Below are 20,726 nucleotides of genomic sequence, written 5' to 3' on the forward strand. Positions count from 1 at the left end.
TCTGTCCTGTAGCTCAAACAGTATGGCATGGTGACGGCAACACCAAGGTTATAGGTTTGATGTGTCTTGAATATCATATAAGTTGATTTGGATTAAATATAAGTGGGTTTGTTGCACACTAGGTACTGTAACACTCAAGTTGCATTTATTTATTTTTGGACACGTAAGGGAATGAAAATTGTGTAGACCACACTCAAAAACTCACTAGTATCAGTGTAATTTACATAAAACTATCATGCTGATCCATGTTGATAGATGTGCAGCGTCTAACACCATTGTGTTTTTTGTGATTTTACTGACTTGGATCTTTGAATCTCATTCAGCAAAAAAAAAAAAAATCTTTATTCAAGTAATTTTTTTTTCTTTTCATTTTAGCATAATTAATTACATTTTCAATAGCCAGATTCTTTGATCATATTCAGAAAAAAATAAAAATTATGATGCAAACAATGACAAATTACGAGACACGGATATGATTAATTCAGAGTCTTCTGGTCCAAGTCATTCCTTGTCAGATGACAGCTGCATAGGCTTTTCAAGATTGTACAAGAAAGAGAAATGATTTGCTCTCCAGAATCTTCTGGTCAGAGTAATTATTTTGTCATTTGACGGCTTAAATTGCCTTTGTACAGGAAACAGAAATGGACTGTGTTTCTCAAAAGCTCTGTAGGCTAGGTAGATAATTTACACTGATGGTCTCAAACAACTTAGCTCACAATGCTTTCGGGAAGCCATGATTAGTTCACTTTTCCTGGGCTGAATCGAAAATCGCCCCCTATACCCTCAAATATGGCATTATTTATGGAGACGTCCATAGTGGACGTTATTGAGTGCACTCATTCAATCCCACATTACACCACAATAACGAGTGTACAGCCGATGTACGCTCAACAGCTGTCCGAATTCGCTCACTCGTTTTTATTCACTCCTTCAAGTGAACTGTATTAGTGGACAAATGTAGGGAAATAGATTGAGGGTTAAGGGGGTGATTTTGGATTCAGCCCTAGAGTCTCCCCTCTGGTCCAAGTTGTTAATTTGTCACGTGATTTTTACTCATCTCTGTGTATGAATTTACAAATTATCATATTATTATCAAAAGATGTGTGTAGCAAACAGTTTTTCTAAAGACGTTTAGGAATTATGAACTAATTTCTGTATTCAATAAAGAATATATGCGGCTGTCACACCGCGTGACAAATGAACAAAAGAGACTTGGACCGGACAAGAGACCCGGGAGGTGAATTAATTAATCATTTGTTTCGGAGCTGTCACTTGAAAGAAGGAACGACTCGGACCTAAAGACTAATCAATTATGTTTCTTGTACAGAGCCTATGCGCTTTCCACATTAGTTACAAATGAAATGGCCAACACAAAAGGAACGGATCGCTCTCTGAGACAACTCGTTATTCCCTAGTCAAATAAAATATTTGTTTGAAATGGACAAATCGCTCATGATCCATCACTAGTATCTGCTAACACTAGCTAAACAACTACTGACTGCATATTTTTATTCAATTCACTGGTGTTTTTACTGATTAACTTTGAATGTTTGATGATGCCAAAGGTAATCTAAATGTAAAATCAAGTAAATAGGCATGCACAACTTTCGTTTATATCCAGGTGTTTGAGAGCTAGATTTGAACTGTATATCACGCTTACCTCTGCCTAGTCCATAATGAGATTAGCAATGGGCCGTCTCACCCTCAGTATACATAATTCAGGCCATGCTGTTCAGTCAAAATCATTCTGACTGACAATCATCTGTGATGTTGAGCTCTTCTTTAAACAAGCTTGATTGCACAGGGGAAATAAGTAAATCATCTGAATGATACTTCTTTTCTAAGCCGTACTCTACGATCACAGTTTTGGGTGTGAATAATGGCAAGTGTTCCCCAGGGCCACGGAATGAAAAATATTTTTAGCTTTCATGCAGATAAATACCAGCACATCAAGGACCATATTAAAAGCGGCTGGAACAACTCCATTATCTGTTTAACATGGTTACCACACAGCTTTATCAGCATGTCAGTGTGCAGTGGCTGTAATGGATGACAGCAAGGCTCCTAAATGACACAGCAACAACTTGAAGCACAATTGTGAGATTATAACAGATTTGCCAAAGAGTTCTCGCTTGTGATAACAAATCAGAAATTGCCATCGTAATCTGATTCATTCTCCCTCCGAAGACTGAGTCATCCATCTGAAAGGTCATGAGGTCTGGGGGAACCGATAACATCAGGACATTGATGAACCCATTTAGTGTAAATTGCAGGCCAGGCTGCTGGATGCCTACTTTGTCTGGTTGCAGAGCATGTTCCGTTTACTCCTCAAGTGATTTGTCACTGGCTGTAAAGATTGGCTCCAGCCCCTGGAGAGATGAGTTTAACCAAAGGGAATAGCAATTATGCTGGTTGACAGTCACGGCATACCATGCTGGGTAAGGCACGCATTAGCATGCTGTTGCTAGGCTTTTAATTAAAGATGCAAGATCAAGACCAAAAAAGAGAAAAAGACTGTGGCACCTCTAAGAATCCATGTCAGATTAGACTAGAAAGTGTAGAGTTGTAGCACCTTTGGGCTTTTGTCTCCAACCTGACAGTGTCTTGAGGGTTCAATACAGATTTGGCAAATGGAAAATAGTTGTTTATATTTGAAACGAGCCCCATTGAGCTTTATGGAATTGAGGGAGCCTTCAAAACAAACAACTGAGGAAATTGAAAACACCCACTTAAACACATAATCCCTCAACAATGCACTAGTGTATGGTTTCAGAAAATGTCAAGCCGAATATAAAAGGTGAGACGACATAGTGAGATAAAGAGAGCTGTTATCTGAGGACGACTTAACTGAGACTTTTTTTGTCAACCTTAATCCGCTTATGGTGGTAGTACAACAATTTTCCTTTTTTGCAGTTGAAACTCTTCAGATCAGGATTTAATTGATTTTATTGTATTTTATTCATTGCTGTGCTATGTTTTAGAGAATGCACTGAAATGTCGAACATCAAAACCTTTAACGGATCAGATAACAGAATATTTAAAGGGAAATTTCACCCAAATATAAAAATTCTGTCATCATTTATTCACCCTCATGTCGTTTCAACCCTGTATGACTTTATTTCTTCTGTGGAACACAAAATAAAAAATAATTTGAAGAACTGTTTTTGTCCACACAATATAATTCAGTATAGGTCCTTGCATTGGATCCCTTTTACTTTCATAGTACTTTCAGATAAATATTTTAACTATGTAAATCATTTTTCACTTATGGGTGAAATATCCCTTAAAACATTCAAATAATCATATTAAATAGAAATGGCTGCTGAATATTATGATATTTTACAGGAAAAGCAATTACTTTTGTACATCTTCTGTTCAAAATTCAAACCGTTTGTAAACATTAAGTTAACAAATTAATTTGCTCTTGTACACAAAGTGTACACAAATTGTGTGACCATTCAAAGGCTTACAAATATTACATAACAAGATGGCTTATTTTAAGCATTAAAAGCATATTTGGTGCTGCCATTCGGCCCAGTGGCTCCAGAAATTAGTTTTGGCCAAGAATTTATTAGTATTTTCAAATCTTTTTTTATTTTATTTTTTTATATATTTTCAAGTGTTTCATGGCTGAAAGAGAGAACAAGGATAGCTAGTAATGTGGATTGTGGTGCTTATTTACTTCTAAAGCTTGTTGCCCATCTGTTGTGTCCAATGCTGTAGACCTTGGGTGCACTAAATGAAAGCTCCAGAAGCAAGGACAGTTGGCTTCTCTGACACATTAAGGATCAGCAGAATAAAGCTATGTGGTTACACAGTGAACACAAGGGCCTAAATTGTGAGTAATTGCATCCATGAAAGAGACAATCCAAAGGCCCCTCCTCTTCCATTGTGCTGTCAAAGACTTCCACATAAATATTTTCCCACATCAAGAATAAAAGGCCCTTAAAGTGCCTTTTCATTGGACTAAATAGCTTTAGCTTTAAATAGCTTGCGCCTTTGTTCTTTCCCAGCCTACATGATCGTGAAGACACATAAACACGTCAGATTTGCACTAGCACTTCTGAGTAGGAAGTTCTTAGAAAATTAATTGGTATAAACAAAGTCATAGAAGATGATATTTGCCTGGAGGCGGATGGCATCATCTTAGAAAACACTTTGTAGTTTAGCTGATAAGCAAACTGTTGGCGTCTATGTGCAATTGCCAGAGTTTTCATCATGAGACTATTGGAAATGTCTTTATCAGGGATCTTAGCAAAGTAGATGATTAAAGAAACATTATGTTATTAAGCATAAGTCTTATGTTCACAAGATATGAAACACTGTTTAGGCTTTTAGACTGGGGGAAATTGTATGTTCTTTCTTAGCACTATATCCACTTTAATAATTCAATCTTACAAAATACAAAATAAACAACCAAAAGGGGATGAGATTAGTTGTCATGAAAATATTGAGGTCCATCAAAGAATGAAACAGGGCTTCTTTACATTCTGGTCCTGTATGATGTGTTAAGATGTAAAATGGCATGGCTAAGATAACCCAGAGCCTGTTGAGACAACTATTGCCAGTTGCAGAACTTCATTTGCATAATACAAATAAGGCAGACATAATAAGTAGTCTTAGAATAAGTAAGTCTTTAATAAGTGCAAATTCAGCATACCTTTAGGCCAACTTCAGATGTATACTATTCGTTTTGAATATCCAACAACCATGTTTAACAGAGGATATAAAGCTGATCTTGCCTGGGGCACTCACATTTTTTAAAAGTAAATGCTTTGGAGCAGAAAACCGGAAACGTATACCTAATTCACATCATTCTTCCTGAAGGTTTGTACCATGAACGATTCTGATTCTTGAGTCAAAGAAAGAATTATGTGCTTCCATCAATTATTCTTGGGTTAAGCACTTTTTTGTAATGGAATATTAATGTTTAATTCACTCTCAGCTGAGTTTATTAGGCTAAAAGCCACACAATGAATTCTGATAAATGGCTAATGTAAAGTTTTAAAACTAGCTCATGAATATCTGCTATTGCTCTTGTTCAGCAATGTGCACAACTATTAAGCAAGTTTTAAATGGAACCACTAAACAGAACTTTGTATGCCAAGTTTGGCCTTTTTTGTCAGATAGACAGATAGATATGTGCAACCCTCCAATTCTCCATCGGTGACCCTTTTCTTTCCGAAGTTCATCTCCAGTCAGTCAAAAGGAGAATATTGTGTCAAATGTGTGGTGCAATTTACCTCTCAAATGAATTGTTCTGTGAAATGAATTGGTCAGGCACTGTTCTTTCCATATTCCCTTTTGAAATTAATTTGTAATAGTTGATACATTTTTTTTCCATGAGCCAGTGCTATAATTATCCTAAAGTCTTGGCTCTGAAGTGTGTCAAGTTGAGGATGACCTTGAAAGCAGTTTCAAAACATTTGAATGTGTCATTAGAGTTGGGAAGTTACTCTGTGAAACACCCCTGTGCCTGTGTGCCATGCCATCTGGCAGTGAAACAGGTCTGGTTTTAGTACCATCCCACAATGCCCATCTTCTTTCCTGTCTCTTTAGCTTAGCTGGATTTAGACACAAATAGACAGAATTCTTAGAATTCTTGGCCCGTGGAATAACTATGTCATAACTATTGCGTATTTTATTCCATAAGTAATTTATTAACAGAAATAGAAGAAAAGAGGAAAATCTTCAAGAGCTGGCAGAGAATCATGCTCAGTGACTGAAGTTATCGTCCAAGAATGTATTCCTTTTGAGACACTAATGTGGATATATTAGCAGTAAGGTTCTTTTCATGCCCCTGCTTATACAGCTTTTGTGCAGTTTTAAATTAGTTTAAAACCACCTGCAAGACAGGAAGACTTTGCATTTGTGCTGTTATCAGCTGTTTACTTTATTGAAAGGTCTTTGTGAATGTAAATGGACTGTTGTAAATGTTTATTCTGGAATTAATGTTTTTTTATGGACTAATGTTTATCATGTGCAGCTCCTAATGACTTTTTTTTTTACGGTTTTCACTTGCTTTCTAGCAATAATTGTACTTTTTCAATGCACCTGGCTTAACTTATTCAAGGCTTAATATTAGGTTCTATCTGAATTTTCGTCAATGTGGCCACATCTGTTTTTGTTTTGGGGCGGCAAAATGTTGTCTGGGAAAGAACTTCATGGCCTCTCTCTCTCTCTCTCTCTCTCTCTCTCTCTCTCTCTCTCTCTCTCTCTCTCTCTCTCTCTCTCTCTCTCTCTCTCTCTCTCTGTGGGGGGACAACAAAGTGTAATAGAAGTGGCGCAGTGTCTCTGTGTAGTCGAGTTGTCAAACATGACACATATCATCATTCTTTAAGCTTCCTGCATTCAATGAAGCGTAATGGGCAGTATTTGTAGAGGATAGCACACCACATGAGGTTTTCATCATCATGAATGAATTATAGACGTTCATTCTTTTACTTTCACTGTGCAAGGTTGACAGAAGGCCTCTGAGAGCTGAACCCAATGACACCAACTGTTTTTATGTTATATTTACAGCATAAACAACATAAAAATGCTCTCCTCTTTCCCCTCCTGACTTTCAAGGATATTGTGTTTTGAGACATTGGTGAGATTAGCTGTCATATGTCCTATCAGTTTCACAGATGTTTGAAAGGCTGTCATGACAGCTTGAGTACACTTCTGATTTTAATAAAAAAGCATAATACACTTATCATATGAGCATACGTGCTGTATATATTGTTTAAGTAGTGCTTAAGTAGGTATTTAGCAGTGGTGGGCCTTCAGGGCCAGCAAGGCCTTCTCTGCTGGCCTAAACACTATCAGAATCACCTACTTGCACTTTAATATATATATTTTTATGAATGAGTATTAAATAATTCCCAATAGTCCACTCCATTCTCTTAATTTCATAGCTTTTGTCTTGGTTGCACTGCTTTCAGTAGTGTATATTTATTTTAGCGCTTTTATCCAATCATATTTCAGCCATCATGTGTTGCCAGGGTCAAATATATCTGCCTCGAGGCCTTCAGAATCGATAGTGCGACAGGTGCCCGTAGCTTAAAATGAATGGCAATGAAACTGTTGCTTTAACCAATCAGATAATCAGTCAGATTTAATCAGCCAATCAGATTTCGAGTTGACTGCACCAGGGCCATCTAGCAGGCATACAATATTGTAAGCATTTTCACGCCGTTTGATTGGATGGTCAGAACGTGTGCTACTATTAGTCAGAGCTAGCTACTGTAACCGCATCTGTAGCGAACTGCGTAAACTAAAAATATATTCCTGTAGATTTAAAGGTCCCGTTTTTCCTGTGTTTTTGAAGCTTTGATTGCGTTTACAGTGTGCAATATAACATGTGTTCATGTTTCGCGTGAAAAAAACAACTGTATTTTTCATAAAATGTACTTTTCTGTATACCGCTGTTTTCACTGTCCTAAAAACGGGCTGATGACTTCCTTGTTCTATGAAGTCCCTCCTTCAGATGTAGTCCAAACCGGACGTTCGCTGTAGGCTTTGAAAGGGGACTTCTGTTAAAAAAAAATATCTCGCTTGGCATTGAACTTTGAGCTTTATAATTTTACAGGTATTATTTATGCTCTAACAGCAACATTACACAATAGCTAAATTTTTTAAAATGGGATCACGAAGAACAGGACCTTTAATCGTTTTTCAACCCACAAATTAATATTTCTTTCCTTCCTCGACCACCAGCAGGTTCAAACCTACTGGAAAAAATACCTTATCCAGCTTACGCAGAGTCACGGAACTCTATCGATCTGTCCAGGTCAAAACAGAACTGACTGCAATGTATGCCATGACTAGTTTTTAAAGGCAAAAGTCCCACTGCTATTTTGCAGTTTGGGAAAACAATTTCGCCACTGACCAGGAAAAACCTAGTCTAAAGACAGTGGCGCGTTGCGCGTTAGACATATGCTATTTTAAGGGCGCATGCTTGGCCATTATGTAGCGTGTGAAGAACATTCATACTTTGATTCTCTAATCTAAAAAGACACAGCAGTTTTCATTTTTGCAAATCATACATTATTACAAGGAAAAATATTAACACACGAGGGAAATCATTGTTGTGTTCATGAAGATGTGAAAAAATAGGCATAAATCTAGCTTACACATTTACCCAAATTATTATACGCCTGTTTAACCGAAGCTCATTTGGGTGGGTTTCTCCCATCCCCATACAAAGACTCTGTCTTTTACGGCCCTGACGAGAACGTCGGTCTCCTCGGCTGTGTGAACCGCTCCTGGCGTGCGCTGGCAAATCCGCCGTTATAATAGCAATCCGCCATGGAACAAGTGCACCTGCTCTTGAAGGAAATGTGAGAAGACGCTCTGATTGGTTTATTTCACGTTACGCACAAACTACACCTATGAATAATGAAGCTACTTCAGACCAACCCATTTTAGATTTGCGTGGAGCATATTATACCATTTATCCCGCCGGTATAATAGCAACAGCGCCCGGGATCCGCCCACAAAGTTACTTGCGTTTCGCGTTTTATACTTGCGTTTCAGAACGTTAAAATAGGGCCCACAGACTAAAATTTTGGCTTGACATGTACATAATCCTTACATATCAAATGATCTATAACATAGCAATAGTAACACAGTAAAAACTTTTTTACTCATAAGTGTGTTGCACCGTTCCTGTCGGATCCAATATAGAAGGCACAGCATAATTTTTTTATTTCAGGCTCTCTGTAAATCCAATGTAGCTACTGTTTTTCCACAACCTGGGACTGCACAACATCTTGCACTCTTCAAACGCTTATCGCTTAGTTGCTCGAGCCAGTGTTAGCATCCCGTCTGTTGTTTACCTACTACTACTAGTTGTGGTCGAATCAGTGGGCGGGGCTACTGAACTTTAGGGTTTGTGATGTCACCAACCCGGGAAGAAGCTCGTTGTAGTCCCTGCCAGCCGTTTGTTGTAGTCCTTAAAAATCGATTTCTGCAAAATAAAATATCTCCCTCCGCATTGAACTTTGAGCGTTGTAACTTTGCAGATGTTTTTTATGCTCAAACACCAACATTACACATTAACTAAAGTTAAAAAAGTGAAATGATAATCAAGGACCCCTTTAACTATGGGACCTTACTGCAAAGTAATACCAAGATTTTATGTCAAATAAATGCAGTCATAACCCCTAGGCACAAAAAAAGAAAGAAAAAATGCTAATTAATTATATGTATTCATCAAATAATCCAGTTTTTTTTTTTTTTTTTTTACCACAGTTTCCTTTATTTATTTTATAAATAAATAAATATTAAGCTGCTCCATTGTTTTTTTAGTATTGATAATAAGAAATGTTTCTTGAGTTTACATGGACCTTAATAATCTAATTGTAATCGGACTAGTGTCAACTATGTCAATGTCAAATTTATTTCTAGAGCAGTTTAAAACAACTAAGAGTTGACCAAAGTGCTTTACATTGACACAAATATAACAACATTCAAAACAAAAACAAATCAACACAGAGATGATATTAATCTCTGGTACATATACAGTACATATACAGGGAGTTTTTAGCTTAGATTTAAAATCAGAAAGTGAGCAGTTCTAACACACAGTGGAAGGCTATTACACAGTTTTGGGGCAATAACAGAAAAGGCCTGATCCCCTCTCAATTTTAGTCTGCTCTTTAAAACAAAGGAAAGAAGCAATGTAGGAGAATGGTTAGTATGCGAAAACAGTGGGAAACTCTGTTTATTCATGCAGTGTGCGCATGTCAAAGAATCAATTCTAATTTGAAGCTTGTGCCATATAAATGCGCACATCAACCCGATCACTTTATTTAGTGTTCACATAAACACTGTGTTCGGATTCATCAATCTGAATGGATTAATTCTGATAATTGAAACAAAAGATGTCCATGTAAATGTATACTGAAGACTGGAGTAATGATGTTGAAAATTCAGCTTTGCCATCACAGGAATAAATTACATTTTAAAATATATTCAAATAGAAAATATATGAATACAAGTTTATATTAATATTTCACACTATTACTGTCTTCACTGTATTTTTATCAAATAAATGCAGCTTTGGTGAACAGAAGAGACTTATTTCAAAAGCATTAAAACTGATTGAAACAAACAAACAAATCTGGGTAAATATATTTACAAAGGCTGAATGTGTGGTCTTTAAAATGTAACTATACTTCAAAGCCTTTTTAGAGAGCAATCTATTGTGCATTAATTATGCTGTCAAATGATACATTTTCTACTGGATACTAAACGTGTGAGTCCAAAAATAAGTTATTTCTCATAATCCAAAATGACAGCCCAGGGTTTGCCACGCATTGAAAAGTCTTGAATTGTGCAAAGAATAATTGAACTGCCGGAATTAGCTCACCTCCCCATTGTACGATCCACGACGAATGTGTTTTAGTAAGTATTAATATCATACAATATAATTTCTTAACATATATTTTCTTTATATTCGTAGGCATCTTTCGATATTTGGATCTTGTTCATTCGAACAAACAGAATCATTAAGAAAAGAGAAACGTTTGACATATATGTTGATTGTGAGCTGCAGGCTGGGTGACATGAATGGGATAATAATTAAAACTGATTTGCTTCATACCTGCTTTCACTGTGGAAGAAAATGAGGATTGACACCAGAGATCACAGATAACATCAAGTCTCATTGGGATATAGAAAGTAATTTTTCTCTCCCATCTTAATGGATTCAGTGTATTTAATAGCTAAAAAGTTTATTCTGTTTTATCTGACGTCTTCAGAGAACTTTACAGAGATATACAGAGACATGTACAGAGACCCTTTGAACAAACAGAAAAATATAATAATTAATTAAGCGCACAATAAGATACTTAGAGTCGCAATTAAAAATGAAAGATCACCTGACTGCCTCAAATGAGGCCGAGAATGTTCATGATGTACAGTTACCACACCATACTCCAGCTTTAGGAGGCCACCATTTGCTAACTCAGCTGCTCTCGTTTACAAGAGTTCTCTTATGTCCTAATAAAGAGTTAAAGTAGCTCCCGGCACATTAGATCACAGCTAGTGGTGTTATACTTGAGCGCCACGTGGAAGAATTCCATCAAAACTGCCTCCTGCAGAATCTTTTGATCCTGATGCTGTTTGTTATTAGCACACTGTTGCTTGCTAATTCTTTATACTTCAGGGAAGAAACACCACCTTCGCCAATCAAAGAGATGGTCATTAATCCTCACACAAGTTTTCTGTAAGGAGAGCAGAGGGATCTATTTTCTAAACCAAGATAGAATAGGCAGAAAAAAGCGAAATCCAATCACACTGCATTTGTCAAGAGACACTGCATAGATCCCTTTTACATCCTTGAATAAAACGGTAATTGGATTCATAGATGGTTTTAGCATGCCCAATTTGTTTATCAAATAATTTCAAATAAAAAAAGAGTAAGCGGATTTCATGATGATAAAGGGGCTCTGTAACTGTCAACTCAATTTGTTCATTTTATGCCACTAAGAATGCTTTCATCATGACAGCGTGTGCATTTTTTACATTCAATATACTTACATGTAATCATGCAAAATTGTGCTTTTATGTAGAATCTTTCTATTTTAAGTAGACGCCCGTGTAGACTTTTGCTTTGAGAATAAAATGAATGTATTTTTCAGCACTCTAAAATATGGTGAGCACATCTGATAATAATGTAAAATCAAAATAATGTAAAACGAGTTAAACCAAGGCTCATGATGTTCCAAATGTTTCTTTGTGCCATCATTTTAAAAGATGCCATGTATGCATCCAGTTTTTCCTCCACAGCAGTCTGCCACCTCCTGAATTTTTATTGTGCGGAGCGTGGCTGGCAAGGCAAACCCACTCATGTTTTACGAGTGAAGAATCGAAATGAGATCGAGTTGAGGGGAAGACAAACACGGATTTGTTTTTCTGTCATGGTGCTGGGGACCTTACTTTGTCTACTGTTGTTGTTTTACTGAGGTAATGATATTTTCTGTCCCCTAATTAGGGGTGTCAGATAAATCCTTGTCTGATAAATATAGCTGATGAATCCTTGTCTGATGATGGAGAGATTAACGTATACTTCCTCAGAGTCATTTACCCTGATAATATATTTCAGCAATTTGTTTGTGCGTTTTCTCTCGGCTGTTCAGAATGTGAACTAACAATGGCAGATTCGTGAATTAATCTTTCGGTCAAATGGTTTTGTAAGAAGGTCTACAAATTGTTCGCAATTTCGTCTGATTGATTCAGAAACTTTACTCGTGCAATGAATCATTTGTATCTTCTCACAAAGCAACGGGATACTAAAAATAAAAGGACAGCTGGATGAGGTGATATTTACTTACTATGAAAACAAGACTTGCAAATGTAGAAGACATTGTAGCAGCTCTTTATTCTTTTATTAACTCACTGTTATATGCTAGGGGGCACACATATTCTGAAAATGTATTGAATCTCCTGATCAAAACACATGCAAAGAAGACGCAGAAACAAGTGATCTTATATGTAATCATATTTAAAATAACACAATCAACAAAATTAAACAGCATATAAATCTGCCTAATTAAATGTCGACCCAGGACAAGCTATAGGACTGTGAAGCTTTAGGGGTGTTGATGGACTCAATTTATGATCTATATGTCCGATCCAGATAGTCTTTGACAAAAGCGTGATTCTATCAACTTTTTGATCAAAATGTAGCTTTTTTATGAAACTTACCCATATTCAAGTGTTGATAAAAAAAAGTGCATGAGGCTAGAATAATTTTTTTTTTTTTTTTTTTTTTTTAAAGCAGAGGGTCTGTTCTTTCTTTTGATATATTGCATGCTCAGATATTTATACAACAACATATTCTGGGGGCCATGAAAGTTTTGTGAAAATTATCAAAAATGCTGGCGCTGGCTGGCAACTTTTTAAAAAAAATGCTGGCAGGACAATATTTAAATGTTCAGTGAACGAGTACCTTCCTCCACTGACGTTCTATGATGTTCAAAGCATTTCTAAGGATGCTGTGATTTTTAGAAGGCAGACAGAGATGGCGAATGGGAATATGGTGTGTGAGTGTGTAACATTTAGCAACACATGTTTGATAACGGAGTCAAGCAAAAGGCTAATCATATTAATTACCGTTATGTGTCTGACGTTGTAAAGAGCGATATATATTTGTGCAGTGTTTACTACAGTAACTTGAGTGGGTCTCTGAGCTGGTGTGAGTGAGTGGAGGCAGGGCTAACTTGCATATTCATGGGTCCACGTGTACTAAGGGAGTAGAGTTACATTCAAGCTATTTTAAGACATGAAGACATTTTTTTTAATTTTAGTGATCAAAGATGAGTTTAAAGGGATAAAATGGTTGACTACAGGGGGACTTTAAGACATTTAGGGTGTATTCACACCTGTCTTGTTTAGTTCGATTGAATCGAACTCTAGTTCGTTTCCCCCCTTGGTGCGGACCTTTTGGGCAGGTGTGAATACAGCAATCAAACTCGGGTGCGGACCAAACAGTCCAACCGAGACCCAGCTGAAGAGGTGGTCTCGGTACGGTTCCAAACGAACTCTGGTACGGTTCGTTTACGATGTGAACATGAACCGACCCAATTGCAAGAAAGCACTGCGCCTTTGAGTTAACAGGCCTCCGTAGTCGGAGTTGCGTTATGGGAAAGTGATCTGTTGTTGATTTACTACATTTTGGCATAATGGTTTGTGTTATTGATCGTTCAAGTGCGAAAGAGAATTTCATTCCGGCGCACTGTCTGGCCACACGATACTGTTGTGCGTCTTTCTGCGCGTCATGAGTGCATCATTGGAATGGAATGAATGAATGAGTGTGTGCGCATCAGGACATTCACATACTGAGCGTTCTATTTAGTCTGATTGCGCATTAATGCTTTAAAAGCATTTGCATGAATACGAGCAAGTTCATATAATGTAACGATAGTTACAATACAAGGATGGTGGGTGGGTGTGGGGGTGTGTGTGTGTGTGTGGGGGGGGGGGGGGGTGCTGCGTTAATTTGCGTTAAACTGGTCAAACTTAATCGAAAGCGTTAACGTTGACAGCACTTGTTAGCACTGTATATAATAGCTTTTTTTTTGCACTTCCTAATTTCCCTACTTGAGAATCCTTGTCCAATGAATGGACGACCTTAGCACACGTGTGGTTTTGTTTACAAATTTTGGTTCACTTGCAAAAAGAGTAGTGTGAAAGCGAACCGTACCAAACAACAACTACAAAAAAATGATTTGGTCCGGACCAAAGCAAGTGAACTATCGGACTTTCCTGGTGTGAATACACCCTTAGTGTTTATTAAGCTGGTGTCATTGTGAGGCCTGGTAAAACCTGAGGATATTAAGAAGGTTATAATATGCCCACAAATAGTATAAACTGCTTACTTTAAAGCTACAATATGTAATTTTTTTCTCTGCTAGGGGTCGCTAACCTCTTACAATAACAAAGGCGTAGCTAAATAATGCAAAATTCCAGCGGAATTATGGAACTTGTCGCCAAGCTGATGGATCTAATAATGTTTATGGATGAGTGAATACATTGATTTTTTTAACATGACTGTGGTATGAAGTAGGGAACGATTGCTAATGAGAGACAGATCAGCGCCCCACGCAAGTCCCGTGGATATAAAGGAATAAGGACATTTAATTCTAACGAACTACCCTACTAGTACTAGTGCTACTAGTGACTACTAGTGATGAATTACTACTCACACAGGTCAGTTTACTAGACGAATGAAACTTGTGAGGTAACACAGCGCTGTTTCACTTGGTCTACACTACCACACTAAACTGCATTTGAGTGTGTTAAAAGTTATAATAATATTATTCTATGTGTTAGTTTGTTGGCTGTATGAGACTAGCAGTAAGCTAGATCAACATTAGAACAACATACATGATCATATTCTAACATTTCATCATGTTGAGATATAATGATTTGTTTTTTGTACATTTGCTCATCTGTCTAATAAAGTACATGCAAGAGCTCTGTCAAGTCGAAGTTTGTCACGGACGTTGATCCTCGTTTTAGTTCACCATTTGTCACAAAGTCTGCTTGCCATGGTTTATAATGTTTGAACGAAACAACAACAGTGTGAGTGTGCGGCTAGATGTAACGCTGTTGTCCACGTCTGTCGCCATGGTTACTATGGCAGCACAAACGGAAACCAGGGATAACGCGGATATTACGTCATTGACAGGCGACGAGTGAACAGGAATTCCGGGACAGCCCATTATTTAAAATAGGAATTTCTCTGAAATTCAAAATCTTTGGGAACTTTTGGGATATTGTAAGTACACAACTGCAGGAATTATTTTGCACTGTGCACGTGATTTTTTGATTTTTTAATAAAAAAAAATCTTACATATTGTACCTTTAAACATCATCATCATCATCATTTCTCTTCATCCCCTATGGGACATAAGGCTTCAATGAGCACTCTCCATTGTATTCGATCCCTGGCAGCATGTTGGGCCTCTCCCCATGACAGGTTCATCTGTTCCAGCTTTTGTGTCACAGTTCTGCGCCAGGTGGTTCTGGGTCTCCCAGGTTTTCTTTTACCAGGTGGTGTCCATCTTAGGGTGAATTTTGTGATGCTGTCCTGCTCCATCCTTAACACATGTCCTAGCCATCTCAAGCGTCTGTGTGTAATCTCCTTGGTGATGCTCCAGCTTCCCGTTTTCTTATACAGATCATTGTTGGAGATCTTATTTGATGTATAATGAATGTCATAACATAAGCATGTTAATAATAAATAAATAATAATTTGGAATAAATCATAACCAAACAAATATTACAATTGAATGACACACATTAATAAGCATAAGTATGGCATACAAAATAATTCTGTAAAATCCTGACCCACACACACTTTTTGAGTTTTGCAGTCTAGACATAGTAGATTTCCACTGGTGATCTGGATGGTCTCATTTGCCATCATAAGTCATTTTTAGAATTGGGGCCGGCGGGTTAGGCAGGTTTGCCATGTGTGTGCTATCCTTGCTTTGCCATTTGTGAATGGCAGCCCCTCAGGAGAATGAGGGTGTACATAGAGACGCTGTGGACCAAGGAACCTGCGAGGGACACATGGCACGTCTGAGCGTGAGGGGAAGCCCTGTGCTTTTTGAAGTGGAACCTCAGAGACGTGTTTACTCTTCTGGGAGCTGGGCCACACAAGAATGCGTGTGTCATGACGGGATGTAGGAGCCGAGGAATGTTCTTCACAATCCCCACACTGTAGGCCAGAGCCAGCCAAAGAGCAAGATGTTTGGAATATTTATTTTAGCATCAGCGTTTAAAAAAGACATTGGTTTATTGCCTGGATTGATCTTGGATCATGAAGGGCCCTTGTTGGGATTGCTTTCTGTTGTTCTTGGCTGGCATCCACTTGCACTCTAACAAAGAAGAGAAAAAAGAAAACTTGCAAGACGCTAGTGCATAGTAATGCACATGCCCTTAAGATGTTTAATATGCTGGTGTTGTCAAATGATTAAGATAAGGTGCTTTTTTGAGACTAACCATTTTGTCTTGCAGAGCCTGAATTGAATGTGCCAAGGGTGCTGGACAGTATTGCTAAACAAGTCAAAAGGACAGTCAGGAGACGGAGGCACGCTGGTGACGATGACTACAATATTGAGGTGCTGCTTGGAGTAGATGATTCTGTTGTCCGTTTTCATGGCAAAGAGCATGTGCAAAACTATCTCCTCACCCTCATGAACATTGTGAGTATCCTATCATCTTTAGCAGGGCTCAACCGGATTACTTATTTAATTACTTCATTAATTAATTTATTTATTTTGGGTGCTAGAACACAATATTATTAGCCATATATACACACATATACAGGTCTTGAAATTAACAGGGTGGATTTCAGCGTTGACATGTAACACTGTAACTCATACTAGCCACTTTCGCGGGTTGAATTTTATATAATATACATTGTAGTCTTTTAAAAAGGCATCTGAATTAATAAACTAAGTTCAATCAAATGATTTTTTGATACAAAACGATACTGAAATACCTGAAACTCTTCCGCAGGACACAATACCAGCTGTGCGTTTTCGCTCTCTCTAATCTCTCCTACAGCGAGTTGACAAGTGTTTACTCACGCGATTCATTTGCTCTGGATTAAATATGGTTGGTGTTACAGGGCTTGAATTTCGGCGTGGGATTGCGCGTATTCAGCAGAATTTTACTCATTCCCTCACACCCAAAGTGCGCGCATATAAAGACAAGTATATTGGCTATATAAAACAGTATAATGTGCCTGTGCGTCAGGTCTTATATATACACACAAACACATCATTAAAAATATTAAGAAATACATAATGTATGGAACAATAAAATATTTAATGAAACTGGTGATTAACATGCAGATTTCAATCCCAAATTCACTGACATACCCCTAGCCCAGAACTGTCTCACACTGGCCCCTGACCATCAGGCCATCTTTATTGTTGAGCAACCAATTCTCTTCTTCCTCATAAAACCTATTAACCATCTCCTCCTGATTCAGTCCTCTGACGCGCATAAATGGAAGGCACAGGTGCTTAAGTGTTTTTTGCTACTTTACAAATTAATTTCAAGATGATTGCTGATGACAAAATACCTCTCTAAGTGGATGGTGGCAGTCAACATGCTTATACACAAATATGTCATTAAACTGCACCTGTAAAGAGATTGACCTTGTATGAGTGGTGACATTGTCCAGATGTGGTCCTGTCTGTGACATTTCCTGTTTTTGGAAGAAAAGTTAATTCTTAGGCTAGCACAAGATAAATATATACGGTTTAAAACATGACCACAGATGCACTGTGTAATCTGTGGAGATAATAGCATCATAGATTCAGCACATAAACAATGCAACTGTAGATACACAGTGCCTGTAAGCTCCTTATGTCTGATGTATTTATGTTGCCCTTCAGCTGATTGCATAATGTTACAGGATCAAGTGCATCCCACCCTTAGTTTTGCTTGAACAATTTGCAAGAATTAATGTCAATATATTCAAAGGAAAGCTCTACTTTCTTTTGTGGAGGATTTATTTGCTGTGTCATCTTGATGTGGCATAGACCAAATATGGCGTACTTGAGGATGTGGCTGAGAAATAAAGTAGCTACGAAACAGCTATTACACTCATATAACATTGTAAGATTAAACCGCTGCTTTTGAGAAATTTAGAAGTCCTTCCTCCAGTAGATGTCCCTGCTGCTCTGTACACCAGTGTATTGATGAGATGTACTACAATGTTTAATAAACCCTCACTAAAGATTGGCCCAGCATTCAGAATGTAATGAGCTCTGTATTAAAATGTAACGTTCCTACAACTTTCACACATGCAGACTTCTGTGGTTAGGCCCATTGCATGCTTATTTAAAGCCCTGCTGCCTGAAGAGGACAATTTTCTGTATCAAACAGAGCTTCTGTTTAATTGCATGAGGCGGCTGGGACGAAGAGAGGGGGGCAGTTGGTAAGAGACTAACCGTCCTCTGCTGATTTAAAGAGTAGTTTAGGCAATCTGTGTCCATATGCCAATGGAGAATTTAATCATTTTGCACGGGTACATTTTTGCTGCTCCCTACAACAACAACAAATTGCTACAGCAACACAGATCTGCCGAGGCATATTTTTTATTTTAAAAGCTGTCTAAACATGCATATAAAAATAGTTTTTTTTGCTGTAACATGATTGTTTTTCTCACCTTTCCCTTCTGAGTGTAGAGTTTGTGGACCTGACAGCTACTGCCAGTTATAAGGTGAAAAAAAAAATGTGGGGGAAAAAAAGTGTTTGCAGTATTAGCAAGATTATTTTTGAAGGAACTGTCAGAACAAATTGTAGTAATACTCATAAGAGTTTTTTTAGCCTTCTCCAATTCATTTTATTTTATTTCTTTATGTTCTTTTGTTGTTTGCTGTTTTAGGGTTTTATATAAAAAAGTACAATGTAAATATATATAGATGATAATATGTAGACCACTATAATGATAACATTGGCATATGAAACTGAACGAGCAATGAACAATACTACTCATATTACAATGAACATACAGCATTTATAAATGTTAATGTTAATTTCAACATTTACAAAAAATTAAGGCAAAAGTTGTATCTGACTAACATGAACATTTTTATTAACTAACATTATCAGAGTTTAATAAATGTTGCAACGCTGTTTTAGAGGTTAACAAATTCAGTACACATATATTGCTCATTGTCCATGTTAGTTAATGCTTTAAATAATGTTAACCAATGAGACCTTATTGTAAAGTGTTACTATATGGCAGAACAAAGGGACCATATGGAAGATCTTCAGCATGCCTACTTCATGCCTCCTTCTGATTGTTCATGCTCTGTTTAGGAGAAGAGATCTCGACACAAATTCAACACAGATGTGCAATTAGATCCACCAAAGTTGTCTCTCTTCTCTGCCGTACAAATGACCAGGACAACCTGAACTTTGTTTACAGAATCATAAACTAGATGTTGCTAAATCAGATATATGTACAATATATGTGTACAATAACAATTTTGGGAAAAAATTGAATTACGATGTCCATAAATAAATGTCAATAGTATTGGGTTTAATTTGTCGTTTATTGAGATCTACCATATCAGCCTAGGCTCATTCGAAAAACGTGTCTGTGGCAACATTTTGCAAAACGCTTGCGTCGTGCACGTTTCGCGTCAGTTTCAAAGTGACATTTTAGCTTGATTTTGAACTTTTGAGTTCTCTTTCACAGGATTCGTGCCCGAGCTGAACAATTCTGTACCAGAATGTCACAAGAGAACGTCCCTGACAAAAAGCGGTGGGGACATATGCCACCCGTCCCACTCGCAAATTACGCCTATGGGCGTTAAATTCATATAAGCATATAGCATATATGTTATGGGTGTACAGTATGTTGCTTTTAAGTGTGGCCAGTTTTTGAAATAAGCTCCAGAAGGTTTCGATGAAACATTTGTACCATTTAGGATGTAGTCATACGTTACAGCATCACACCTTGCATTCAAACAGAAAAACTGTGCCTTTAAAAAGCAGCACCCCACACAGCAGGCTTTTAGCTAGGTGGAGAAGGAAAAACATCTGAACCTTTAAAAAAAGGCCTCTGTATGACCAGCTAAACACTGGACCCTTTTCATTTACCAACCTTTCATAGGCTTTTCCATGCCAACCGTAGCCCCAAGTCCTGTCTAAAAACGCCTTCTATGCCTCAGAGAGCCACTCTTATGGGTCTGAGATCCATTTCCTCCCACTCTCTTTATCTCGATTCTGTTGTTGAAAAATCTTTGCTCTCTCTTGCTCATTGTAAATCATGGTGAGGTTTCAGAAATGGAAGGAAGCAGCATTTGTTTTCACAGTCCCTGGAGTTGATAAAATCAGTAGCTGTCATAATTGACTAGGTGGAGTGTGATGCAACTTATCCTTGCCTGATATCCCTTTTCCCCTTTGTGGCAGGATCAATGTTTTGTTGTTTATTATGTTGAATTGAGGGGAAAATCATGTATTTTTCATCATGTGTTTACAGGTGAATGAGATCTACCACGATGAATCATTGGGAGTGCACATTAATGTTGTACTTGTGAGGATGATAATGCTTGGATATGCCAAGGTAAATTACTGCTTTAAAATTAATATCTCTTTTATAAAACATAATGGGTCATATAATATATTTCTTAAATAATATGTACAATTGTATATCTTTATTTATTTATTTACTTTATTTGTTCATTACCATTTTCCACTCT

The 20,726-nt window shown here is 37.5% G+C and overlaps 1 protein-coding gene across 1 annotated transcript in view; it reads left to right on the plus strand.

Moving 5' to 3' along the window:
• adamts3 (ADAM metallopeptidase with thrombospondin type 1 motif, 3) overlaps positions 1-20,726 on the plus strand; it is a 154,872-nt gene that overhangs the window by 58,683 nt on the left and 75,463 nt on the right. Inside the window, exons 5-6 of the mRNA XM_079607110.1 lie at positions 16,516-16,703; positions 20,507-20,590. Of these exons, the coding sequence (XP_079463236.1) occupies positions 16,516-16,703; positions 20,507-20,590 (272 nt within the window). The remainder of the gene's footprint in view (positions 1-16,515; positions 16,704-20,506; positions 20,591-20,726) is intronic.

This window comes from Phoxinus phoxinus (assembly GCF_949152265.1).
Source record: "Phoxinus phoxinus genome assembly, chromosome: 3".
Taxonomy (NCBI): Eukaryota; Metazoa; Chordata; class Actinopteri; order Cypriniformes; family Leuciscidae; genus Phoxinus; species Phoxinus phoxinus.